The sequence below is a fragment of the Harpia harpyja genome, chromosome 18 (assembly GCF_026419915.1).
Source record: "Harpia harpyja isolate bHarHar1 chromosome 18, bHarHar1 primary haplotype, whole genome shotgun sequence".
NCBI classification, from domain to species: Eukaryota; Metazoa; Chordata; class Aves; order Accipitriformes; family Accipitridae; genus Harpia; species Harpia harpyja.
In genome coordinates, this window is record NC_068957.1 from 12,824,676 (window position 1) to 12,851,737 (window position 27,062).

The 27,062-nt window shown below is 51.2% G+C and overlaps 1 protein-coding gene across 2 annotated transcripts in view; it reads left to right on the forward strand.

Moving 5' to 3' along the window:
- The window catches only part of FRMPD3 (FERM and PDZ domain containing 3), a 34,713-nt gene extending 10,003 nt beyond the window's left edge, over positions 1-24,710 (forward strand). For both annotated transcript variants that reach the window (XM_052813895.1, XM_052813896.1), the window contains 3 exons: positions 9,790-9,934; positions 16,788-17,609; positions 18,425-24,710. In XM_052813895.1, coding sequence (XP_052669855.1) covers positions 9,790-9,934; positions 16,788-17,609; positions 18,425-21,297 — 3,840 coding nt within the window. In that variant the 3' untranslated portion in view covers positions 21,298-24,710. The remainder of the gene's footprint in view (positions 1-9,789; positions 9,935-16,787; positions 17,610-18,424) is intronic.
- The last annotated feature ends 2,352 nt before the right edge of the window (positions 24,711-27,062 follow it).

The following is a 27,062-nucleotide window of genomic DNA, read 5'->3' on the forward strand; positions in this document are numbered from 1 at the left end:
CTTTCCTTGTGCTCTCTATTGCAGCCATAGCCTCGCAGATGTAATCATGGTGGATTTGTTTAGGATTCTCCTGCTGCCTCCTCTCCTGGTGGATTTTAGCACTTCCTCCCACCAGACTCATTAATTCCCCCAAGTCTGTTTTCCTGCTGTCACTGTGCCTGGTCCAGTAGCTCTGCTGAACCGCAGTAACACGCCGGTAGCCTCTGCCAGAGCCATGCTCATCCTCATCCCCTCTGCTTCGGCTGTCCCCTCCAACAGCCTCATTGGTGAAGCCCTTTTTTTGCATTTGTAATTCAGTGGGTATTTGGTCAACTGTAGTATCTGTAATATTCGCTCTTCTGCATCCCACTGAGGTCAGTCATTGCCCAGGTGAAGTCCTGGTGTCCTGCTGTGCCTGTCCCTACCCTTCAAAACCCTCAAACCTCCCACCCTGCAGCCTGTGCGGGTGGGAGCCCTCCTTGCCCTCTGGCTGCCTGGGCTGTGCAGGAGCCCACTGGATCTCCTCCTTACTGCTTATGGAGCAGGTATAACCAAGGGATATAGTCTGCACCATGAGTAGCCCTTCTGGTTCCTCCTGGTGCCCGAACCCCTTGGATAGGTGTGTATAAATCACGATATTCATACATTAATAATAGGCTGGTCACAACCCTGTGATTGCTCGTGGCTCACTGTGAGCGCTTGGAGCACAGCGTGTTCCCACTGTCAGATAGTTCCATGGCCATCTCGCTGGCTGCGAGTACTGCACGGGAGATGTGCGGTGTTAGCTCTGCTCCACACGGTGCTGCTCAGCCCCGGGAGTGCATCGAGCTCACGGTGGCATGCACAAGCCTCTCTGGTGCCGCCGTCCCTTCTCTGGCATGGGAGAGGGCAGTTGTCCCCCCCGGCACAGTCCGGTGTGCAGCTGAGACTGGCCACAGGAGTGGCAGGTGTGATGGAGGCTGAGGTGATGCTGACGTCCATCCGTTATAAATTAGGTGGCAATTCCCACACAGCTTCTCCACAGATCCTGCAGTGCCGCTCCCCTCAGCCATGCTCTGCAGCAGTAATTAACTCTGTAACACCACCAGCCCTTTCCCGCTGTAGGAGTAGTCTTTCTCCCGTGTCCCCTCTATCCAGCCTCCCAATTGCTGGATAAAAGGCAGCTCACATACAACTTCCCACAAGCACGTACACATGCATGGCAGCTTTACTTCCCTGAGAAATTCCAGGCAGCTGCCTACAGCCACCAAAAGCCCTTCTGCCTGCCTGGAGTGGAGCGAGCATCCCATTTGTGAATCTCAGCAGGCTCAACAGCACCCTGCCAGTGCAGAGGCTGCTGTTATCTGTCTTCATTTAACCGTTATCCAAAAGGCTGGGTTTTAAAGCCAGAATGTCTGCTCCAAAATGAGGCATATGCTAATCCTACGTGGGACAGCGATAGATGAGGCAAGGCTAAGAAAAGCAGGCAAAAAGATCATTACTTCGCAGTGCTAATCTGCTTTCTGCAATTATTCTATGGCACTGAATGTGTCGCTGGCTAAAGCCCTGGGCTGCAAATAAATCTGTTTCTGCTGTGAGTCGTAAACCATTAAAGGGTTGTGCTTGAAGTAGTGTCCCGACAGCTCTGGGGTCCTGCGCTGAAATCCATATCACCCCTGGATTGCAGAGCAGGTGGGGGTGTCCCCGGGGGCTGTTGCACTGTGGTGCGTGGCGCTGCATTGCAGGATGCTGGTGCTGGGGCAGCTCTGGAGCGTTCCCCAGGTTACGGCAGGGATGCGGGTGAGCCAGCCTGAATCGGTGGGGTGGTGGCGGCCGATTGCAGCTGCTTGCTGAGTTACTGTGGAAACAGCAGATGGTCAGTGACGGCTAAGGGATTTGTGCAGTAAGGCCATTTTGAATTTCTAAGCACCAGGTTTATTGATGCTGTGTAGTTGGTCCTAGGGGTTAAAAAAAGGGGTCAGGTCATGGAGCAGCCATCAGCCGGGAGGTCTGCACACCCCGACCGCACCAGCCAGCGCTGCCCAAACATCCTTATCCGCTGCTTGCCTGCAACTGCAGCTCAGACGTACCTGCCAGAAGGAGCTGGGGAAGATTTTCAGGTAACAAACAGGCTTGAGGAGATTGTAAACCATTTGCATTTAGTTCAGGAGGAAGAGAAATGGTGTTTGTCTTATAAATTATTCACTGGGTAGTTAATTGGTTTGCTTTGGAGCTTGTCCATCCTGGGCTTCAGTTTCTGTTTAAAACAGCCCATTTTGGATACAAACCGAAGGGCTGGTGTCTCTGCTTTGCTTTCTTTAGCTGTTTGCCACTGCAAGGGTGGCAAGGCAGGGGCAAATGCTGGCAGGACCCCTTGTAGAGGAGCTGTGCAACCTGAGGACAGAGGAACAAAAGCCTCCAGGCCTCTGCTTCTGGGTCCAAGAAGGATTTTTATTCCCCACAATGTCCAAGGGAGCTGCTGGGAGGAGAGGAGCAGGTTTCGCCTTGACAGCCACAGAGGGAGCAGGGCAGGTTTGCTTGGAAATGCTGAGAAAGTTCACAGCACATGGCTGGAGGCAGGACAGTGCTTCCCCAGCTGTGCTGCAGCGGTGCAGGCGTTTTGCAGGATCGTGTGGTCATTCCCACCTGGCCAAGTCCCCTCTTTGCTGCGGCCGTCACTTCTCCGCTCTTCCTCCTGTGCTCTGGACTCGGTGGTGTTTGAGCATTGATTCTGGAGTTCATAGATTCAGTGGGGACAGGGTGGTGGCACGTGGTGTCTCCTGTGTTCTTTATGCATTAAATGCAGCTTGTCTCAGTGGTCTGGGGGCCCCGCAGGACTGCATCTCCTGGGGGCTTCCCCCTCCAGCTGCCTGGCACTGCTGGGACCAGCATTTGAAAGCACCCAGTGCTTCTGAGCCAGCTCAGATTTGGGCTTCCAGACATGCATCTCCCCTCCTCCCCAGCGCAGGACTGCAAAGTCCTCTTCTACCTCCCAACATCCCGGGAAGGGCAGTGTCAGCATCTCCTGCCCGGCATCTGGGCAAGCCCAGCAGCACTGACGGGGTGCAGAGCAGGCAGAGGGGCTGCTGCTCGCCACGCTCACCCAAGCTCCCCAGTGCAGATGACGTGGGGAGAGCTGCTCAGCTCCATGGGCACACCAGAGCCAGCTCCTGACATCCAGCCAGGTGGCTCCACCAGGTCGCACCTTTGGCTGCGTGGCTCTGCAGCTCCTGCAGAAGCAAAGGTTTTGTTCTTACTGAAATGCCTTTTCAAATGGAGCATTTCTCCTTTTTGATTTACACAGCTACACACCACTGGGCTTTTTATTATTAACAGTCTTGACACTGGCAAAAAAGCTGCTGAAGCCCCCTGAATGGGAATGAAAGAGGAATGCTCAGGGGGCAGCCGGATCGCCTGAGCCCGGACAAGCGTCTGCAATGTAACGGAGGAGCTGTCCCAGGCTGCACCTAGTCCCTGCACCGGGCTGTGGGGCAGGAGCCCACGGTGGCTGGCTGCTCGCCAAGCTCAATTCAATCAAAGGCAGTGGGGTAATTGACTTCATGTCTCCCAGCAGGGCCTGCAGCCAGGCGGTGCTTTAGCTGAGATCAAGACTCGACAGAGGAAAACAAAGGAAAAATTAATTCAGAAAGGTCCCCAGCTGCTGCTGTGCCTGGAATCTGGCTATTGATGACAGTGTCCCAGGGGCCCTGGCATGCTTCCAGCCTGCCACGGAAATAAAAAGCAGCCGTGCATGGCTGGGGTGTAGCCTTCTCCTCTTCCCCTGGAAGGAGCCAAGTCCTGCCCGCCGGCCGCCCCTCCCTCTCATCAGCGATGGGATGGTGACCCCTCTGCCTCCAAGCCTTCCCTGCCGGAGCCCGCAGCAGCGGGTGCTGGTGGGGCCGCAGCTGGCCCTGGGCCCAGAGGTGCTTCCCCAGCTGAGCGTGGCAGGGATGCACTGTGGGTGCCGAGGCCGGTGCCGTACGTGCGTTTGCCAAATTGTAGTCTGAAAACGGTGGGGAGCCCCATCAACTGATGAGGGCAGGTGAGGCCAGCATTGTTTCCACTCATGCAAGCAATGACTGAAGGCCATTGGATTTCTCGTACACAAAGAGCGATGTTTTGGAGTGATGATGGACCTAAAGGCTCTGGTTCCCTAAGCTGAATTCATCTTTATTTGCATTAAGCCATTCTGAAATGCTGTCATCTTGTGGGAGAGAGGGAGGGACTGAGGTTTTCTTTGGCTCAGTACCTGGGGCGGGAGGGGCGGATGCAGTGTCCCCCCCTCGCAGAGCCTTTCTAGTGGGATGCAAAGCAAAGCACGTACCAGCATGTGGTGCCAGCCTTGGCACCACCCGTAGCACTGCCCGCGGGCACCCGGGACGGGAGCCAGCCGGAAACACAAGAGTCAGACAACATGTGGAGAGGATGAGTTTCCGAGCCTGCAAAGCCAGGCTGATTTGTTTATTTCAAAAAAAGAAAGAAGAAAAAAAAACCCAACAAACAAGCAGACCTCAGGCATCCAGTGCTGTGGGCGTAAGCGCAGCCCAATGGTGCTGCAACCTTGGGAGTCCTGAGAACTTGTTTCAACAAACAGGAAACGTGGAGGATGCCAAAAGTTCCAGGAGGCTCTGGTTACTAGAAATCCCACAGGTAAGAGCACGAGCCCTTTGAGTAGTCAGGGGGAAGATGAAAGCTAGCCAGGGTGGCAGCTGCAGCATGATGGGAAGGTGTTGGCTGGACCTGTGCCTTCCCCCAGAGACAGCAGCACCACAAGGGACACAGCATCACCATTGGAGTGGAGAGAAGGAGACACCTACAAATTCACAGTCTATAGTGGTACCTCTCCCTCCACTGTGACATTTTGTGGGACCGTGCAGGGAACGAGGAGGGCATTCACCCGGTGGAGGTGGTGGCTGCTCAAACCCTAAGGAAGGAGACGCTGCTGCAGAAACCTGAAGGTCTGCTGCTAACAAAGGCAGGAGGTTTATTGATCAACAAATGGGAAATAATGGTCGTAATCACAAGCAGCCTGGTATTGATAGAGCTGAGTTAATAATGCTTAAAGGGAGGGAAGGAAAGGTCAATGTACAAGTGAAAAATTGACTGCTGTCTCATTAGGCCCCAATGCCTATATTATAAAGTATAAACTTGGCAGCGCATCTCAAGTAAACCAGGGAACATAAATTATGTAAATTCATCTCCCACCTTTCTACTGCACTACATTAAAGGAAGCAGGGTAAGACCCAAAGTACATGATAAAGGTGGGAGATTAAAAGGAAATGCACATAAGCTTAAGGGTTATAGCGTGCACAGATTGGGTCATAAATTAATTTAAATATGAGGACTGTTAAGATCCTCTAGCATAACCCTGGCCATAAAATTTGCTTCAGACGTTCTTCTATGAAACCTTCACCTTTGTCTGAAAAAGAGAATATCCTCCAGAAGGACATCGAGGTTTGATTTAAAGGCAGGGCATAATAGAAAAAGCACTATATCCTTAATAAGCTAATGGAAAACTCATCTCTCATATCCAGTATAAATGTATTTTGTTTTACTTTCCAGAGAGACTGGTTGCCAAGCAGGAAACTTTAAGTGAAAAAAATGTCCTTTTCTCATTATGACTAGAAAATCTAGAAAACCAGTATGAATGAAAGATCAAAACATCAATAATTTCAGGCTGGTATTATGCATTTAGATGTAGAAAGAGCATTCTCTTTAAAATTCTTTTCTTTTCACGTTGGCATATTACAGGTCAGAGATGAACCTTTACCTGTGTGTCCTGCTAGGAATCTGATGTTTGGCATCTTTAGAGCAGTAGGATTATCCCAGTAAGTTTGCTTCCATGTAAAAACAGCTTTCATCCTAAAGGTGCTGCTGCCCTGACAAAAATCAGACAGGCATTTCTGCTCTGGCAGCCCAGGGAAGCAGAGTCCTCGGGACCACCAAGGTATGAGCCCCTGCTGCTGTCACAGCGAGAACTTGCCAGTGAGGAGGAGGAAGAGGATGGGCTGCTTCACATGAGACACGCCATGAGTGCGTGGCAGGAGGACAACTGGAGGGTTATCCTAGTTAATAACTTGTTCCCCATCAGTGATTAACACCATCTCCTGATTAACAGCTGGGAAAGAGGTACTGCATTTTGTGGCCACCTCCAAAAAAATCAGTGCCGACGAGGCAGGGAGCAGGTCTTAGAGGAATGACACCAGTTTTGCTCCTGCTGCATCCTTCCCTGCCTTCCAGCTGCTTACAGAAGTCTCTCTGCTCTACCACACCACCGGGTTTAGAAAACTTATGAAGATTCATGCTCTTTCAGATTGCTGCCGTTCTGTCAGATCTGGTTGAGATTGAGCAGTGAGTTAAAAAAATTGCAGGGGGAGGCAGGGATGTTGCATGAGCCCCAGCCCCTTGGGGACCAGGCCAGTACTGACCACAGGCATGAGCCCTTACTGCTCCTTGCAGGATGTTTCCAAAGGAAAGGAGGTCAATCCCATTTGCTGCAAGACAGGGGTATCACAAGGAAGCCCAAAGCACAGGCTACAGTCCTGCATTGTTGTTATTTAGAGCAGGTCCCTGCAAAGCTGCCCTGAATTTACCATCTAAAACCCTTAGCAACATTAGTTGGAAATTTTTCATGCAACTGTTCAGAAAGTCAATGTCTGCTTAGCTCGCCTGTGCCTGGCTATCTCCGCGAGATCTCATTTGCCTTGCCTATGTGGAACAGGGTGACCAAGATTGCAGATTGTCTAAAAATAACATCTCCGTTAGCTGCCATCTCTGACACCTCCTCTTTGTAGCCTGATTTCCCAAGGAAACAAGGCTGCTGTGATCATGTTGCTTCTTTGCCTCTTGACCCCACAAATCACTTTCAGATCTGTTGGCCACTTCCAGGGAGATGTGGCAGCAGGGTGGAAGTCTCAAAGGCAGCTGAGCTGCTGCAATCCCAGCAAAATTATCTAGGTGCATGGAAGAGAGATTCAATCTTGCAACCCCACATGGGAAAGGGTTACAGCCAGACCTCTGTTGGTGAGAAGCAGAGAAGCCACTGAGGCCAGGAGAGACGCACAGTCCAGCTGCAGCAGCTTTGCTCACATTCAATATCTTTTTAAATAGCCATTAATCCATCAGCAGGACACAGAGCCCCTGCAGCATGGGATCCTGAACCATGGGGAGCTTGCTGGAGCACTGCCGGCAGCGCGGGTGGATGGCTTCAAGCTGCCCCGAACTGATTTAATCCCTAACAACAATATTTGAATGCTTGACAGTTAGAGAAGAACTCTCACACCGCTTGCTTGCCAGGATGTGAGAGTAATTGTTTCTAAGAACCCTTGCTAAGCTGTAATGCTAATCAGTATTAAGATTCCTCTTTTTCAGAGCAGCGTGCTACAATTAACGCCAGCATGCCACACACTGATTGCTGGAAGCTGGTCTGGAGGCTGGGCTTGCTCGGAGACCTGGCAGGGAGCTCACAGCATCTTGGTGCGTTGCCTGTGTTTTATTTGTAGGCAAGAAACACCAGTCAGGGTGGTGGTGTCTCAGTCCTGTCTCCCTTCAGGAGGACTGATCCAGGGGCTGCTTCTTGCCAGCAAGAACCTACAGTCCCACTTCTGGATAGGTGGGTGCATCCTGAAGCAGAGGTATCTGAACAAAGATGGAAATAGGGCTGGATCTCAGAGTTACGGGTACCCAGCTGGGGTACCGGGACTGCACTGTGGGCTCAACGGTGAGTGCTGACAGGGAGGCAATGAAGGTCCATGACTCTGTGCCACTCAGCCCTGGTGTCCCTGAGACACACTAGCTGTGAATCTCTAGCGTGTGACTCACATGTGGTGGAAACTACCCCCCACAGTTTTCCTTTTGAAAGGGAATTCTCAACCCACCTTGGCCTCTTCATTTAATCTCCCAGTAGTGGATACTCATCAGCAATTGCCTCCCTCCCCTTGGCGTTTGCTTCCTTTCTTGTTGCTAGCTAGCACTGAAACCCTCACTGCTGCATAACAGAGGTGGGAAAATGCACACATGTCTCTTTATTCAACAGATGGCTTGAAAAACCCAAGAAGGCTTAGCCCTATGTAAAAGGCACTTGTTTTAAGGATGCTTCATATGGCAGAACTGGAACACATGGTTTCCTTTCATCACTTATGTCAAGACTGGAGCTGGGCTAAGAGGTGTCACCCCCCCCTCACCGCTGCATGCCTGCCTCCTTTGAGCTATGTGGAGAATCTCTTCTCTCCTTTCTCTCTGTCTTGATACTTTCCCTTTGATCTGTGTCATCTCAGGTTTATTTTCCATGATGCAGAAAGAGCCTCGTCAAGTGGGCAGGGGCAGAGCCTCTCAGCAGAGTGTGTTCGCTTGTCAGGTTCCTGCATAGCAGCCAAGAAGGGAACTTCTTTACCCTGGCCCTAGGAGGAATCAAGCTCCTGGCATGGCTTTGGTATCACACGCAGCTCTGCCCAGGGCTGATGACTTCACACCCAGGTTAATTGCGTTGTATGGTCCAGAGCTTGATGTGCTGTAAAGCTGGGTCTTCCTTTGCCAGAGTTGGCTTAAAAAAACAAGTGTTGAGCAGAGCACAGAACTGGCCAGTGGGTACCAGGAACCTCCTGTGGCTGTAAAACAAGAAAACCAAAATAGCTTTAATGGTTTTCACACTGCATAGGCTTAAGTGGTTTTTAAAACATGCTTGGTTTGCCCTGGATGTGGTAAACGAGCTCTTCTGAGTCCTGGAGGGCTGTCAGTGTGCAAAAGACTGAGCATGGCAGGACAGGCAGCCCAAGCTACAGCAGTAGCTAAACATCCCCCAGTTGCCTCAGATAAGCCCTGTACCTGGGTACAAATGTCCTTTAGGTAGGGGTGCTTTGTGCAAGGGGTAGATGAGGACTAGAGCTGCCATGCAGTAACTTTATTGAAGGCACTGTCATTTTTTTTTCCATCTCATCGGTCCACCTAGTGCGGTGCTGGGGGCTCAGACCAAGTGTGGACTGCTCGACCGAGGTATGCTGGCGTAGGCTGCTCTGCCCGGGTGGGTCTCAGCAGTGCATGGGACCTCACCAGGCAGGTAAGAGAGTGGATCCAACCCCGACAGCTTCCCCAGACTAGCTAACCTTCTCCTTGGGACAAGCTGGGAGTCGGGGAGTCACGGTGCCTGCCACTAGATTGTGCAGTGAGGTTATACGTGGCACACAGATTGTGTCTGATTTTTTCTTCTCTTTAAAGCAAAGACCTTTTTTAGTGTGTGAATAAATGCTCTCCTAAAAGAGAAGACACCATCTGCTCCTAAGCACAAATTTAATTTTCCAAAGGGTTAGATTTAAATAAGATCCACAGGCTCAGAGTGGTGGCTGGGGGAGCCTGTAATGGGTTTTTGCCCCTTCTGCATCTTGCTGGAAGCAGATGTCTTAGTTTATGGGAGGGCGACATGGTGCCTGCAATGAAACAGGGGTTCTGGCAGCTGGAGACTCCACAAACTCCCTGAGCTCCCCAGGGCCTGATGGCTAAACTGGTGATTGCAGGTAGGCTTAGAACATTGACATGCAAACAATCAGGAGCCAGTTGGATGGGGACCCTGCCATGCACAGCCTGTGCCCTGCAGGGCTTCACTTCTTTCATCATCCTTAGGAGAGTCAGCAAGCAGGAATTAAAGCTGCAGCAAGGCGCTTTCTTGTGCACAGCGATTTGTTGGGTGATCTGGAGCAAAGATGTGCACCTGGCTGTTTTTTCCTGTGTGGGTGCTAAAAGTGCCAGCCAGCTCACCAGTTACACCCCTTTGGAGCACTGGTCCCATGTCGGCTGAGCCGTGTGGCCCTCATGTGCTTTGCTTCTCTTGCCTTCCAGCCGCTGGTATTGCTGATGGAGTGGCCTGAAGCCACCAACTTCGCCTGCCTGATCGCAGGCTACTGCCGTCTCCTGGTGGACTCCAAGAAGATGATATTCTCCAGGGCCCCCAGCCAGCCGCCCCCACCTCAGATTATCAAGGCAGGTATGTTTCAGCCTCTGCTTTCTGTGCGAGCCCCTTCCCCAGCCTCCCGCTCCTCCTCCTCCCTCTGCCCAGGGCTCTGCAGCATTAGAAAGGAGAAGGGTTTCTCTGGCATCTCCCCTCTGCTCCCATTCGCCCTGCAGAACCAGCAGACCCCTTTTAACCAGAAAACAAGGAGCAGGGAAACAAGTCCTCATTTTGGATAAGCTCTGACTTGTGGTGTCAGCTTGGGCCCTAAACACTCACTGCAAGTGTTGTTCTGGCAGCTCCTAGAGCAGATCCAGGAGGTGCCGTTTGAAAAGACTTGTAATGCTGCCAGCTAAATGCTGGGTCCTCGCAGAACAGCCTGTGCATTGCCGCAGGGATGCAGCACATGCTCCTTGGCCGGCATCCCGGCTCTGGAGACCAACATGAGTTTATGCACTCAGCCAGGAACTGCGCTCCTGCTGCCTTTGGACACTGCTGCCTTCAGCAGTGGGGGTCTGGGCTCCAAAGGCAGCTCTGCAAGCACAGCTGCTCTGCTGATTTCCTAAATCAGGAAGGAAACTTTGGTGTCCCAGCTTTTCAGGTGCCCAGCCTGATGCAGGGAGCAGAGGGCTGGTTTGGGCACAGCAGGAGACCAGAACAGCTAAAGACAGATTCTGTCCCACCAGGCACTGATGCTCTGTTCCTTGAGGATGGATTGCAGGTGCGAGTCACCCTCAAAATGATTGATGATTTTCAAGAGTGATTTCAAACAAAAGCCAACCATCAGCGACGTGCTGTTGTTCCATGCAGGTGTTCACACTGAATGTGTTTTGTATAGGGAAATACAAAATACAGGATCAGTGGCTGGAGATGGGCAAAGTACCAACCCATCTGACTCTGGAAGGTTGCCCCTAGACCTCCCGAGTGACACTGCAGCTCCAGAGAGCTGTGACAAGTCTTCAGTTTAGCTGGCAGAGTGTCAAAACTGCCTCCTCAAGATGGGACTAGCTGGGGGAGGTGGGAGGAGTGCTGAGAGCTAGCAGGGTCCTTGGGAAAGGACTCGGTGCCTCTGAGGTCTGAGGAAGGCACCCAGACACAGGCTTGGCACATGCGGGAGAAACGCTCACAAGAGGCATCAGGAAAGCATCTGCGGCAACCTCAGTGAATCCAGGGAAAGACCTAGCAGGTGATGTTGGTGTAAGTATATGCGCATGGTTTCCTTTTGTTTCTTCAGCTGCACCTCTTACTGACAGCTGTCACTGTGCTCTCTGCTCTGGGTGCCCTACAGAAACACATTTAGTCACATTTTGCTATGAGTGGAGGGTGTTTCCAACTTAACTGGCTATCATGAGAGTGGTCCTTCCCTGGGTCATGTCACCCTGAGATCGGGTACAGGGACACATGGGGCACATGGCTGTGGGGAGTCAGAGGAATGCGGTGGGAAGCGGAGAGCATCCCAGAACATCCCCAAGGCCTCAGAGGGAGGCTGGTGGCACCCACAGTTACTGGTCACTCAGGGGATGTCTCAGCATGTGCGAGTGGTGCTTTTCCACACTCTAGCAACAGTGATAATAGCCAACATTTTTCCTCAGGGAGATTGTGCTTTGTGGGCATGGTCCAAACATATGCCAAAAGGGGTAGTAGGTCTTGCCTTTTTCTTGACACTCTCAAGAAACCAATGTCACTCTGCAGGGGGCTAGAGTGAGTGTGAGGGAAAGTGACAGTGTGGAAGCAATGGAGCAATCGATATATGGTCTTCATACCGAAGAGCTAGCCCCTCTCTGGATGGCCTGGTCTATCCTCAGGGGTGCAATGAAAACCTCTCTGACCAGTGGAGTGGAACAGTTTCCCTGCAGACTCAGTACACTTGGCCCAGCCACTCAGGCATTCTTCAGAAGGAGTGAATTTAGTGTGTATTGAGAAAACAAAGTCTGCTCACAGTTCTGGTCTCGCTACAGCTGCAGGCTGAGCTGTCAGGAGCTAGGCAGATCACAGGGAGCAGGGACTGCTGATCATTAGCACATCTCTGCAGGAACGATAAGAAAGGCCCACTGGGATGAATCAAGTTAGCCCAGGCTTTGACTTTTCCAGGCTGCAGGCAGGCTGTGCCAGAATCTTAAATGTAAAATCAAGCCCTGGCCCATGCTTTTTGCCTAGCAGAGGAGCTTATCCATCTTCCCTGAGGCCCATTAAAACCTCCTGCTGAACTGCAGACATTTTTAGAAATGCACGCTCTGTCCGGATGCTGTCAGTTAGATCCATCTCTCTGCATTTCCCTGCGGAGCCATATGCCAGATCCTTGCCCTCCGCAGGAAGGGTTGTGTCGTGCTGGAGCTGTGCAGGCGATTTGCTTCCCTGCCCCTTCCTCTCCCTGCTCCCACCAGCAGCCATCATCAGCCAAGCAGCTCCATGTCCTTGGTTGCTCTCAGCTCTTCGTCGGGACCTTCTTCCCCAGAGCAGCCAGCAGCTGGATTATGGATTTTAGGATTTTGGCCCCATTCAGCAACAGGCCCTGGCTTGGCATGGGCAGCCAGCGAGGCTGTCCAAGCGGGGCAGGCTGCTTAGCATGACACATCAGAGATGTCTGGCTTTGGGAAATCCTCTGCTTTGGTCCATGCCACCCCACCGCAGCCCAGTGCTGAAAGCACATCCCCAGCTGCAGCAGCCTTGTGTTCACTCACACAGCTGCCATTTCTGAGTACCAGTATGTCCATAAATGAGAGAGAGAGATTGTTTTGATTGGGATTTTAGCATTGCAGGTGATGAACACTCTAATACAAACATGTGTTTGGGGAGACAAATTGTCCAATTTGTTGAGCTAATGAATTTAATTAGGATTTATTTGATTTAATTTATACTTGGTAAGACAGAGCCTGCATCCCCTTGGCAGCCGTTCTCAGCACAGCTGCACAATTCAACCTGTAATGCAGACAGATGCCCCTCCTGAGGGCTGGACCACTGGCCAGAAGTTCGAGCAATATTTCAGCCGCTTGCCTTGCACAAGGGAGCAAGGGGAGGCTGTTGCAGGGAAATGTTTAATAGCAGGAGCAGAGGGGTCTTTCGGAGCTAGCCTGATCCGATAGCTGTCAGCTAGACAGAAACAATGCATGGATCTTGGGCAGTGAGGGACAAGAGACTAGGGGTGGATCTGTCACTTAAAGTCAGCCAAGCTATGTTGGATGTCTCCCCGGAAGGCAACATTGCACCACGTTTAGCAGTGTCCTAAGGAAAACTGCTTGGTCTGGCCACCATTATGCAAAAATGGTGACGACAGTTCCTTCTTGCCGTGTAACGTGTGAACTGGCAGACTGAGGCTGAAGGTCCTCATTCATGCATGCAGCCAGGCTGCTCCCATTGCCCTCCAAAGATGGCTGGTGGCTCCATGATGCGGCATCTGCATCCCTGTGTCTCACTGCCTGCTGTGCTGGCCAGCCCTCCTCTGGTTCTGCCCAGCTCTGCCTCCCAGCAGGCTACTGGGATCTTGCTTCCTCTCCCTGCTGCTGTCAGGCAGCACAGAAACAAGACATTTTCCCAGGTAGCCAATGTGGATGGAGTCCAGCCCAGAGCAGTAAGAAAGCTGAGACATTTAGGAAACAGACATGTCGGGAAAGGTTAAAGGTATTTGCTGTGGTTAGTCTAGAAAAGAGATAGGTGGGGAGGTGGAGAGGGAGGAACAGGACAATATTTCTGATGTCTAAAGGTCGTTTGTAAAAGGGCACTGATCAGTTGTGCTGCTGGTCCACAGTGTCATTGATCTAATTCCTCACAAAAAACAGCTTTAGGGTCAATACTTTCTTATCACAAATGTCATAATATTTAACTTTATAAAATTTATATGATTAAACTCTATAGCACGTAATCATTTTGGAGACAATGGAGCAAACCACACAAGGAGCTGGCCTGCTCCGTCAGTGCGTCACAGGACTTTTGCTGGCTGGAGCTCAACTGCTTCTAAATCCTGTCCAGCCACCCTCTAGGCTCTTCTGGCCTCCGTCATCGCTATAGCCCAGCCACACCTAAGGGCCTCACTAAAACACTTTCAACCGTTCTTTGTTAATGGGAATCCAGATTTTTATTGATTTAGGAAAAAAAGGCATGTCAGCTTCTTCAATACCTCGCGGGCTTTTTTTGAGCTGGCCATCTTCCACGTCCACCATGTAAATCTCTGTATGTCCCTCTTCCTTCTGCCTCCTCCAGGTCTTCCCTTCTCTCCTTATTGCAGGGAGGGGTTGATGTCTCAGAGCCAGAAGGTCCCTTGAGTTCAGTGTCAGCAGTGCCCTCCTGCTCTTGGTGGCAACATGCGTGGTATCCCTCAGGGCTGAACCCTTTCCTCTAGAGAGACCCACGTACTCAGTTAGGGAGGCCGAGGCAAGTGTGGCGCATACAGAGCAGCCCATGGGAATGTGCTCTCCTCCATCACACACACATTTATGAAGGTTGCTTTAGTTACGGTTTTCCTGCCTCAGAGGTGGGGTACAGACAAGCTGATCACCCAAAATCCCTTCCACCTCATGATCTGTTCAAGGAATTAGCCAATAGGACCCCCTGGGAAACTGCCCTCAGGGACAAGGGAGCAGAACAGAGCTGGCAGATCTTTAAGGATGCTTTCCATAGAGTGCAAGAGCTCTCAATCCCCAGGTGTAAGAAATCAGGAAAAGAAGGCAAGAGACTGGCATGGATGAGTCGAGACCTGCTGGTCAAACTAAAGGGCAAGAAGGAAATGTACAGGCAGTGGAAGCAGGGACAGGTATCCTGGGAGGAGTATAGGGACACTGCCTGGTCGTGTAGGGATGGCGTCAGGAAGGCCAAGGCGCAGCTCGAGCTGAACTTGGCAAGGGATGCAAAGAATAATAAGAAGGGCTTCTACAGGTATGTCAGCCAGAAAAAGGTCAAAGAAAGTGTACCGCCCTGATGAACACAACTGGCAAACTGGTAACAATGGATGAGGAGAAGGCTGAGGTACTCAACAACTTTTTTGCCTTCACTGGCAACCTCTCTTCCCACACCTCTTCAGTGGATGGATGCATGACAGGGACTGGGGGAGCAAAGTCCCTCTCACTGTAAGAGAATATCAGGTTTGTGACTACCTGAGGAATCTGAATATACATAAGTCTATGGGACCTGACAAGGTGCATCCCAGAGTCCTGAGGGAATTGGCTGATGTAGTTGCCAAGCCACTCTTCATGATATGTGAAAAGTCATGGCAGTCAGGTGAAGTCCTCGGTGACTGGAAAAAAGGAAATATTGCCCCCATTTTTAAAAAGGGTAGAAAGGAGGGCCCTGAGAACTACCAACCTGCCAGCCACACCTCTGTGTCTGGGAAGATCATGGAACAGATCCTCCTAGAAGCTATGTTAAGGCACGTGGAGGACAGGGAGTTGATTCGACACAACTAGCATGGCTTCACCAAGGGCAAGTCTTGCCTGACCAGCCTAGTGGCCTTCTATGATGGAGTGACTACATCAGTGGATAAGGGAAGATCTATGGATGTCATCTATCTGGACTTCTGTAAGGCCTTCGACACAGTCCCCCACAACATCCTTCTCCCTAAATTGGAGAGAGATGGATTTGATGGGTGGACTGTTCAGTGGATAAGGAATTGGTTGGATGGTTATATCCACAGAGTAGTGGTCAATGGCTCAATGTCTGGATGGAGATCAGTGATGAGTGGTGTCCCTCAGGGGTCCGTATTGGGACCAGTACTGTTTAATAACTTCATCAATGATATAGACAGTGGGATCGAGTGCACCCTCAGCAAATTTGCAGATGACATCAAGCTGAGTGGTGCAGTTGACACGCCTGAGGGACGGGATGCCATCCAGAGGGACCTGGACAAGCTTGAGAAGTGAGTCCACGTGAACCTCATGAGGTTCAACAAGGCCAAGTGCAAGGTCCTGCACGTGGGTCAGGGCAACCCCCAGTATCGATACAGGCTGGGGGATGAAGGGATTGAGAGAAGCCCTGCGGAGAGGGACTTGGGGGTGCTGCTGGATTAAAAGCTGGACATGAACTGGCAATGTGCGCTCACAGCTGAGAAAGCCAACCATATCCTGGGCTGCATCAAAAGAAGCGTGGCCAGCAGGTCAAGGGAGGCGATTCTGCCCCTCTACTCCACTCTGGTGAGACCCCACCTGGAGTACTGTGTTCAGCTCTGGGGCCCCCAACATAAGAAAGACATGGACTTGCTTGAGTGGGTCCAGAGGAGGCCCATGAAGATGATCAGGGGGCTGGAGCACCTCCCCTATGAAGACAGGCTGAGAGAGTTGGGGTTGTTCAGCCTGGAGAAGAGAAGGCTCCGGGGAGACCTTATTGTGGCCTTTCAATACTTATAAGAAAGATGGGGATGGACTTTTTAATAGGGCCTATAGCGATAGGACAAGGGGTAATGGCTTTAAACTAGAAGAGGGTAGATTCAGACTAGATATAAGGAAGACATTTTTTATGATGAGGGTGGTGAAACATCAGAACAGGTTGCCCAGAGAAGTTGTAGATGCCCCATCCCTGGAAACATGCAAGGTCTGGTTGGACGGGGCTCTGAGCAACCTGATCTAGTTGAAGATGTCTCTGCTTATTGCAGGAGGGTTGGACTAGATGCCTTCCAACCCAAACCATCCTATGATTCTATGATCTGCATGTGCAGGACATTTCTTCCTGCACTCATTACTGGCAGGTAGGCCCAGCAGGTTGCAGAAGATGGTTTTTCAAAAGACAAGCCAGGTGGCCTGGCTGTGCCACAGGGAACACACATGTTCCACTGCAGTCTGGCATGCCAAGGGCTGGAGGGCAGACAACACGTGGATGCTTCTCCAGGGTAAGCAAGAGCTTCCCTGTGCTGTTTTCCTTTCTCCCAGATGCTGCTGCTAATGTGCCTGTTGTGGTTTTTGTTTAGATTACATCAACACACACAACCTCCACCGGCCTGCTGCGGCGGGGCACACAGGAAAGAAAGAGAGCGGGTTGGTGGGTGGCTCTGCCGCCGGCACCGGAGCAGCTGGGGTTCCAGCTGCCAGGGCTTCGGACTCGGAGCTCATCAGCTTTTGCTACCTGCACATGCGAGAGCAGAGGAAGGAAAGAGAGAGCAGGACAGATATCAATGAAAACCTGATTTTTTTTGAGGAAACTCGTCCCAGGACCAAATCCGACCCCACTTCCAAAAGCTCTGGCCAAGGCTACAATGGGGCAGCTAACCAGTATGACCCAGATGGCCTTGACCAAGACAGGCACGCAAGCAGGGCCAGGGCACATACCATAGACACCCACCTGCGGAGTGATGCCTCACACTTCTACTGTGAGTCCTGCCAAGCCAAAATCAAGAGCCGGCTGGCCTCATGCAAGGGGGGCAAGCCTGGCAGCACCCGGGACAATATGGTGGACTTGATGTCACTTCCCCCTCCCGGGAGCGATGAGGAAGAAGACGAGACAACGTCCCTGCTCCCCGCCATCGCTGCCCCCCCTCCCGGCTTCCGAGACAACAGCTCAGATGAGGACGACCCCAAGCGCCGGGCAGCTGCCCAGAGCCAGGAGCAGGGCCGGCACCTCTGTGGCATTCTCTACGACGAGATCCCTGTCACGCTGATAGACAACGTGCAACCACGGACGGTCCGAGACCATGCCCAAGAGCTGGACGATGCCCTGGTGTCCACCCTGCAGGCACTGGAAGCCCTGGCTGCTTCAGAGGATTGTCCGCATCCCCCACCACAGCAGACAGCAGGTATTTCGGTGGCTGTGACTTTCTTTTTTCCCTATAGCCTTTCTTTCCTATGGTACATCCTTCCCTTTAGTCTCCTTCTCCCATCCTATATGTGATTGTGGAGCAGCTTCTAGTAAAAACTAAGTTGTAGCAACAGGCTCTAGCAGGAGCAGCCAAGCTGCTGCTCAGACGATTTCTAAGAAGCTGAGGTGGGACTCCTCTCCCTGACAGTGGCTGAAGGAGTCTCTTGGTTATCCCGTATCTGCCATGGTCCACGTGCCACGATGCTGGGGTGAGGCGCTAACAAACCAGTACTGTGAGCATGAGTTCCTCCCTGCTGTGACTCCACTCAGCTGGTACCTTTGGTCCTCTGTCTTCGCAGGTTCCCACCCAGGTTTTGAAGTGTGTAAGACCTTCACAGGGCAAACCTGCTGTCAGATGGGTGTCCCTGGAACCAGCCTTCTGGCAGCACAGTCCTTTGTCCCTCTCCCCATCTTGGTTGCCCTACTCACTATGGCAGAGTAGCTGTTGCCCGATTTTCCTTCTCACTCCAGACAAGTCCCGGTAGCTCTGCTATTGCTAACACTGGAAGGCTTCCCAGGACCTTTTTCTGGGCCAAGAGCTCTTGCTGAATTGAGCTAGCAAGCCAGCTCAGTGCTGACAAGTGATCTCTCCTAAAAGCATTAACTCTTGGTTGCGGGAAGTCACTAAAGTTTCTCCGATGGGATGCTGTGTCTTGCATTCCGGGGACCCTCCTGCCGCTTGGAGTTCCCCTCTTCTCTGCGTAGCGGTGTGTGTGGATGTTGTCGTGGAGTTTTCTTTGTGTCCCTCCTCAGGTCTTATTGTCCTGGCTGCCATCACTCCTGAGTCATCCTTGGATTCTGGCCATGAAACCAACTCTTCAGAGCTAACTGATGTCTCAGAGATGGTCTCTGCTATGAAACAGCATCAGAACGCAGCCTACTTCCTCGCTCAACACATCAACAAAGAAAACCTCCTGGCCAGAAAAGACCTGCCTTTCCGAATACAGAGCTGTGCTGCCCAGGCTGTTCTCACCTCACCCTACTCCCTCAGCCACCAAGAGCCAAGCCCTTCATTGAAGCCAGCTTTCCCTCACCAAAGCCCCAGCCTTAGCAATTCCAAGAGCAAACAGGAGCAGCAGCATGCTGATCAGAGCTACACCTTGGCTGTCCAGCCGATGCTGACCCCCCAGCTTAATGAGCAGAACAGGGGGGCTCCAGTGCCAGGCTCTGAGTGCAGGGGTGCAGGCCACACAAAAGCTGCCTTTGAGATATCGCTGCATGCCACAGCAGCCCCGAGCAGGGAGCAGGCACAGGATCTACAAGAGAAGATGCTCAAAGAGGTCCAGCCGAGCTCCAAGCTCCTCCTGGATCAAAAAAGTGGTGTAACTCCAACCATCATTTCAGCTGCTCTGCAGCAAGTGGCAAATGCAAAAGGCTCAGCTCCCCAGGTGGTAGCAGCCTCAAAAGAAGACAAGAACATGAATGGTACCAGCAGCTGTGCATCAGCCAGCAGCAAGCCTTTGAAACTTAAAGGGGGTCCACAAACTGCAGAGATATTATGCAACTGTCAGCAGCAGCAGCAGCAGCAGCAACTCTCTCCACAGCAGCACTGTGAAGTTTCTCCAAGTGCTAAAGAAACTCATGGCAGTAAGGCTGAAGCCTTCCACCTCACCTCAGCAGGTGAGGAAATGATGCCTGGTAAGACTTTTGCCTCTAAAAGCTACCAGCAAAAAGTGAGTAGAGATGCTTCAGGAAAAGCCACAAGCGGAGAGCCAGGTCAGAAGGCAGGTGGGGAAGCCACAAGCCTCGTCTTTCAGAAACACACAGCTCCTTCAAACCAAGGACAGAAAATGCAACAGGAAAGTTCAGCCAAAAGCTTAAAAGCTGAGAGTAGCAATCTGCACTCTCCATCACCTGGTAGCACTTTCAGGAGCACCAGTGAGGAACCCAAAGGGCCAGTCCAGCTGGTGCCCAGATCTGAGAGCCTGCAGATCAGCACTGTGCCTTCCAAAAAAGAAGAAAAAGTCCTGGAGGTAACCCAACAAGATGCTGATGTCCCAGCTAAACCCAAAGCTCCAAAAGCTCCCTTCAGGTTGAGGAACCTGTTCTCTGCAACATTTCCAACTCGGCTGAAGAAGGAGACAGATGAGCGGCAGGCCCAGCTGCAGAAGGTGAAGCAGTATGAGCTAGAATTCCTTGAAGAGCTGCTCAAGCCAAAGAACAAAGGTGACCTCCCACCACAGGAGTATCTGCACCCTCCTGCCCCTGGGCGCTGCAGCTGCCAGCTAAGGAGCAGTCCCGTGCAAAAAGTCCCAGGGATGTCCAGGGAGCAAAGGCGCAGCTGCGACTGCAAGCGGATTTGCAGGGGGGTGAGGCCACCCCCTAACCAGCTGGTGATGCCAGAACTGGAGAGGCGAGGAAGGGATAAAGTTACTGATGACCAGAAGCAGGCAGAAGCCATTATGTTGACAAGTGTGAGCAGCCCTTCCAAAGGCAAGCGGATACGATCCACAAGTTTAGAGTCCAGAGACTACCGGTCAGATCCAGAAAACAGTGTGTCCTGTTTGACAACGTGCACTTCCCAGGCGGAGTGCATGGGTGCTCCCCACTACAGGAAGCTCTTGCGTCGCTACAGTGTCAGTGAAATAGATAAGACTGATAGGACATCCCTGTCCTCTGACATCTACCAGAACATCTATACGACCAAGCAGAAAGGCCCCCAGAAAGAGCCTGAGCCCAGCATCCTTTGTCCTGTTCTGAAGAGCAAAATCCAGGAAGCCTCTGGAGTGGCTGACCCCTCCTATGTCCAGATAGCACAGGAGAAGAAGAACCAGAAGAGTTCAGCAGTGTTCTCTGTCCAGGAGGAAATGTATCCAAGTCCTGCTGAGCTGCGGGATGAAGACATGGAGGATGAGAAGTGCTGCTCCATCCGGTACTGCTTCTACTACAGGAAATGCGATGTTGCAGATGATGGGAGTGAGAAGGATGAGCTGTCCTATTCCATCCCCATGCAGATACTCCCAGGAATGAAGCTGGACAACCAGATGGTCCCAGTCATGAGCAGGACTCTTCAGGTCCTAGATGCAACAGCCTGCAGCAGTCCCAGTGACAGTCAGACCCAGGAAATAGATTTAAGGACCTCCAGTTTTGAGGGGAGCTTGGCAAAGATCAACACCCTTCGAGGCCATGCCTACAGCTTTCCCAATGGGTTTCTGCAAGTGCAGCTGGATACCAATGAGCTCCTGACTATCCTGAGGCAATGTGTGGTGAGCCCTGACGTCCGGGACTGCAAACCCTACATATCCCAGCTGGCTGAGTACAAGCAAGAGCTCGCCCTCAAGTTCAAGGAGTTTCGGGCATCCTGCCGCCGCGTGGCAGCCGTCGACAAGAGTCCTACCCACATGCTCTCTGCCATCACGAGCAGCTTCCAGGTGCTAAGCAGCCTCATCGAGACGTTTGTGAGGCTGGTGTACATCGTGCGCTCGGAGTCCCAGCGCCAAGAGCTGCTGACGAAGGTGGAGGAAGTGGTGAGAAACTACACCTTCCTCCTGAAGGCTGCGGAGGAGTCCACGGCCAGAACGCTGAGCCACCAGCAGACCGTGGAGCAGCTCGCCCGCCAGTCAGCCACAGTTGCGACTGTCATGAGCACGCTCACACGCTCCCTAAAGACGTTGATCAATAAGTAAGCCAGCTATGAAAACCAACAAGCCAGTGTGTTGGGCCATGTGCTAGTGATTCTCAAATCACATAGGTCTGGTGAGGATGCGTGTCTACAGGCCCACATCTACTGTGGTTTGCAGTAGCCAAGATGCTGTTTTATCTCTGCAGAATGGATGGTTGTGTTGGTGGTATTTTTGAAGGGTGAATTCATGCCCTGTCGCAAGCTGTGCAACCAGCTTGTCAGGGGTCTCAAGCAGCTCCTCTGCTTGCTTTCCCATGCTGGCTTGTTGGTGACGGTACTTGCGGGGCACAGTCACCCCATCTCCCCGCTAGTTTGGTTTCATGTGGTTCTGGGCCTCACTTGTGCAAAGACCTTTGTCACAGTATGTGGTAGGCCAGTGAGTTAGCAGTAACTGAGCCAAGATCTGGCTTCACTTAGGCAGTCTGGACCCAAACCAGTGTCTTGCCATGTAAACAGCTCTTCTGCCTCCAGGGTGTTCCTGGCCCACAAATGCAACGTAATTAGCAGCAGAATGGATCTCTGGGGTGCAAGTCCCTGCTGCTATGCTAGAGCCTCAGAAGTAGTCCTAGCACGGGCAGGATGCCATAACCCTGGGGCAGAGCTAGGTCACCCTAGCAGGCTCTACTCTCACAGCTTAGGCAGCAGTGCCCTAGTCCTGAGCACAGGTACTGCCTGTGCAAAAGGCAAGGGCTTAATGCCTGCAAGTAGGGAGGATCCAGGGAACTACAGGCCTGTCAGTCTGGCCTCAGTGCCAGGGAAGGTCATGGAGCAGGTCGTTTTGAGTTCCATGACATGGCACATGCAGGACAACCAGGTGATCAGGCCCAGTCAACATGGGTTTATGAAAGGCAGGTCCTGCTTGACTAACCTGATCTCCTTCTACAAGGTGACCCACTTAGTGGATCAGGAAAAAGGCTGTGGATGTTGTCTACCTACACTTTAACAAAGCCTTTGACACCATTTCCCACAGCATTCTGCTGGAGAAATTGGCTGCTCACGGCTTGGATGGGTGTACTCTTCACTGGGTAAAAAACTGGCTGGATGGCCAGGCCCAAAGAGTTGTGGTGAATGGAGTTAAATCCAGTTGGTGACCAGTCACAAGTGGTGTTCCCCAGGACTCAGTATTGGGGCCAGTTCTGGTTAGTATCCTTACCAATGATCTAGGTGAGGGGATCAAGTGCTCCCTCAGCAAGTTTGCAGATGGTGCCAAGCTGGGCAGGAGTGTTGATCGGCTTGAGGGTAGGAAGGCTCTACAGAGGGATCTGGACAGGCTGGATCAATGGGCCAAGGCCAGTTGTATAAGGTTCAACAAGGCCAAGTGCCGGGTCCTGCACTTGGGTCACAACAACCCCATGCAACAATACAGGCTTGGGGAAGAGTGGCTGGAAACTGCCTGGAGGAAAAGGACCTGGAAGTGTTGGTCAACAGTTGGCTGAATATGAGCTGGCAGTGTGCCCAGGTGGCCAAGAAGGCCAATAGCATCCTGGCTTGTACCAGAAATAGTGTGGCCAGCAGAACTAGGGAAGCAATCGTACCCCTGTACTCAGCACTGGTTGAGGCTGCACCTCGATGCTCTGTTCAGTTTTGGGCCCCTCACTACAAGACATTGAGGTACTGGAGCATGTCCAAAGAAGAGCAACGAAGCTGGTGAAGGGTCTAGAGCACAAGTCTTATGAGGAGCGGCTGAGGGAACTGGGGTTCTTTAGCCTGAAGAAAAGGAGGCTCAGGGGAAACCTTATCACTCTCTACAACTACCTGAAAGGAGGTTGTAGCAAGGTGGGTGTCAGTCTCTTCCCCTAAGTAACAAGTGATAGGACGAGAGGAAATGGCCTCAAGTTGCACCAGGGGAGGTTTATATTGGATATTAAGAAAAATTTCTTCACCAGAAGGGTTATCAAGCATTGGAACAGGCTGCCCAGGGAAGTGGTTGAGTCACCATTCCTGGAGGTATGTAAAAGACATGTAGATGTGGCACTTTGGGACATGGTTTAGTGGTGGACTTGGCAGTGCGAGGTTAACAGTTGACTCAATGATCTTAAAGGTCTTTTCCAACCTAAGTGATTCTTTGATTCTATGATTCTGTGTTCCCCTTCCTCTGCTGGATGGCTGTGTCCATGCTAGAGAGCCTGCAAGGAACCCAGACTGATCTTTGACCATTGCAAGCCAGAAGCTGGGCTAGCAGCTGAGAGGAAACCTCTTTCACACCATTCTCCAGAGGTCAGGTCCATGCCTCCAAGGCTCAGCCCAAACCCTCACCTATTTCCTTTCACCATGCCCATTAGAGAGGAACCTCAGATCAGCTTTGTCTGTGAGCCATGGCTTGCCCCTGAGCCAGGCAGTGCTACTGCCATCAGCCAAAGGAGTTGCCCTCCTTGCCAGAGCATTGGGGTCCTTTTCCTGCTTCCACCAAACTGACTGCCATAAGAAGCATTATTTAGTACTGTGTAATGGTTATTTATTTGGAGTTGGGGTTTTTGGATTGGTTTTTTTCACTTCCATGTGAATGGTAAAATGATTCCTAATTGCTTCCCTTCTCACCCCGAGGTTCCCCTCCGCCTCCCAGTCTAGCTTCTAGACCTAATCAATCAGACCACCTTAATTGGTGCTTCACTGCAGTCACCCACCCTCCAAAACAGAGCAAGGAGAAAAATGCAAGGTTACACATTGCATTGCCCTTACCCTGCCACCCACTGCACTTCACGCATGCACAGGGAGAGCGGGTCCTGCCGGGATCCCTGCGCCTCTCCCCGTTGCACCCACCTCTGGCTGGAAAGGGAGATCGTAGCATCAGCCTCATGGCACCAGGAGTGAGATCGGTTGTCAAACCCAGCCAGCTTGCCCCAGCGCTTGGGGATGATCAGGGATCTCCGTATGATCAATCGCTTCCCATCTCTATTATTTTTTATAAATATGCACATTCAAAATCTCTCGTTCTTCCATAGAAGTTATGGAAATGCACAATGTGCTTTTAACATGCGCATCCTCTACCGAGTGCAATAACGTCCCCTGGCCCATGGCTGTCCCGGACTTTGGCCATTGCTGTCAGCAAGGCAGAGAGGATCCTGCTGTAGGGACAGCCTCCTGCTTTCAAGAACCATGTAGCAAATATACAGTGGAAGAGCCAATTCAGATTTCAGTCCATGGTGGGCAAAGCCTGTTATAATGCTGAAGGCCGACAGGGAGCCGTGTTTTTCTTTTACCCGTGAACTATCTATTGTGAAACTCTGAGTTTCTTTGAGCTCCCCGTTATGTCTATATCATTCCTCCATAAGTCTCTCAGTCTAATACAGAGGAAAATTTTTTTATTGTCTGTATATAGTATATATAAATAAAAAATATATAAATTATATATATACACAAATTTATGTCTTGTTTTACAAACAAGAAAGATTAAATATATTAATCTTAATATCCAAACTAGCATTTGTGTCTTTTTTTAAGAACTTTGTGGAAATTCTTAGCTGTACAAAACACTGTTCATAAGCAAAACCCCCTATTTTTGTTGCTATAGAAATGCACGTATCGCCATAGTGGAAGGGCACAGCTTAAGGACTCCACAACGTCACTGGACTCCACAGCAGTTAAGTACCAGGCTATGAAGGAAGCCATGAAGCAGCAAAAATGCAGGTTTGAAATGAACTGTTTGACTTGGCATGGTTTTGTGTCATTAATGAACGTTTTGGCTTAATTCCCCTCCGGGAGGGGAACGCCTCCAGTGGCACTCACCCCTTCACCGCTGGTCCTGGGCACTGCAGCCATGCTGGGGAACGTGTGGTCCTCCTGGTGCCTGCAGGACAACCTCCTGCCCTAAAGCAGGGGAGAGCCGGGACATGCTTTAACCCCCCTCTGTTAGCAAACTCCTGCCTGATCCCTTTCAGATGAGCCAAGCTGAGCACCCACTGACCAGCTCCAGTGCGTGTTTTCAGCCAAGTCGCAGCCTCTGCCTGGCATCTGCTCTTCTGCCTGGGAAGAGGCGACAGCGTGCGACCTGCCATCAGTGGCCTGATGGTTCTGCTGCCCTGTGGGACTGCTCTGGTGTGTCTGCAGGGGAAAGCCCAGCACAAGTATAATGCCAGGCCTGGGGAGAAATCTGAGCAAGGCACACAGTTTGCTAGCTACTGATGATGTTTCCAACATCCCGTTCCCTCTGAGGACATGTTTTGCCTCGCACAATGAACTGCTCTCTATTTATCAGGGAAGAAGTCATTGATGTGTGCCCTCTATGTGCCCCAAAGCCTCCAGGAACTATAAAAGCCAAGTCTGATAAAGATCCAACACAAAAAAAAACCTTAGGAACTGGGTCATTCTCTGTATGAGGGTTGAATGTGTTGTCTAAAGCAAAGGCAGCAGCAGTTGAGACTCACACACGTTCTCTGTGCCTCCAGGCTCGTTATTTTAATCTGCATCACTCCATTTCCCATGCTGAACTAACTAACGATGACACTGAATGGGACAAACCCCACCTATTTATAAGGCTGGCTATGGATCAAAAAAATGGAAAAGCCAAGAGGTTTTCTAACAACCCCCAGAGCCTGAAAATATTATTGACAGCAGGAAGTTTGATCGGCAATTTCAGAGTCGATGCTTAGTACCATCTAGTGGGCATATCGGCACCCCATCAGAAAGGAATTATTTCTTCACAGCACACTGTTATTATTTGTACAGCAGTGGTGATAGGTGCTCCAGGATCAGTCAAATGTCCCTGTGTGAAGGGAGGAGCTATATCGATACGTACCCGAGAAGGATCATGAAGCCGTGCCTTTATTATTGCTGTATTCATCTTTTAGGTGCTGTCCCTGCGGCTTCACTCGGTTGGGCACTTGTAAATACTCTTAAAGGAAATGATCCAGGTAAAATATTCTTCTTAATGTTTTTTGAATCACAGATTTTTCAAAAAACTGCATCTCAGTTACAAAGTACAGAGAATTAAAAGTAAATATTTTTCCAAATCTCGTTCCCATTTCACTGTCCATCTAGTTTATCTACCTGCAGACTGCCTTGTTCTCATTTAGCATCAGCATCTCTTCAGATCAAAGCCACTGTACCCCAGCAAGTTAAAGCAAAGTACACGGTTCTCGGAAAAGGACAATATTGTTTTGCAGGTGTGTGTGCATAATCATAGAATCATAGAATGGTTTGGGTTGGAAAACACCTTAAAGATCATCTAGTTCCAACCCCCCTGCCATGGGGACGGACACCTTCCACCAGACCAGGTTGCTCAAAGCCCCATCCAACCTGGCCTTGAACACTTCCAGGGATGGGGCATCCACAACTTCTCTGGGCAACCTGTTCCAGTGCCTCACCACCCTGATAGTAAACAACTTCTTCCTTATACCTAATCTAAACCTACCCTCTTTCAGTTTAAAACCATTACCCATCATCCTATCACTACACTCCCTGTTAAGAGTCCCTCCCCATCCTTCCTGTAGGCCCCCTTTAGGTACTGGAAGGCCACTATAAGGTCTTCCCAGAGCCTTCTCTTCTCCAGGCTGAACAACCCCAACTCTCTCAGCCTGTCTCCATAGGGGAGGTGCTCCAGCCCCCTGATCATCTTCATGGCTCTCCTCTGGACCCACTCAAGCAAGTCCATGTCCTTCTTATGTTGGGGGCCCCAGAGCTGAACACAGTACTCCAGGTGGGGTCTCACCAGAGTGGAGTAGAGGGGCAGAATCGCCTCCCTTGACCTGCTGGCCACGCTTCTTTTGATGCAGCCCAGAATGCGATTGGCTTTCTGGACTGTGAGCACACATTGCTGGCTCATATTCAGTT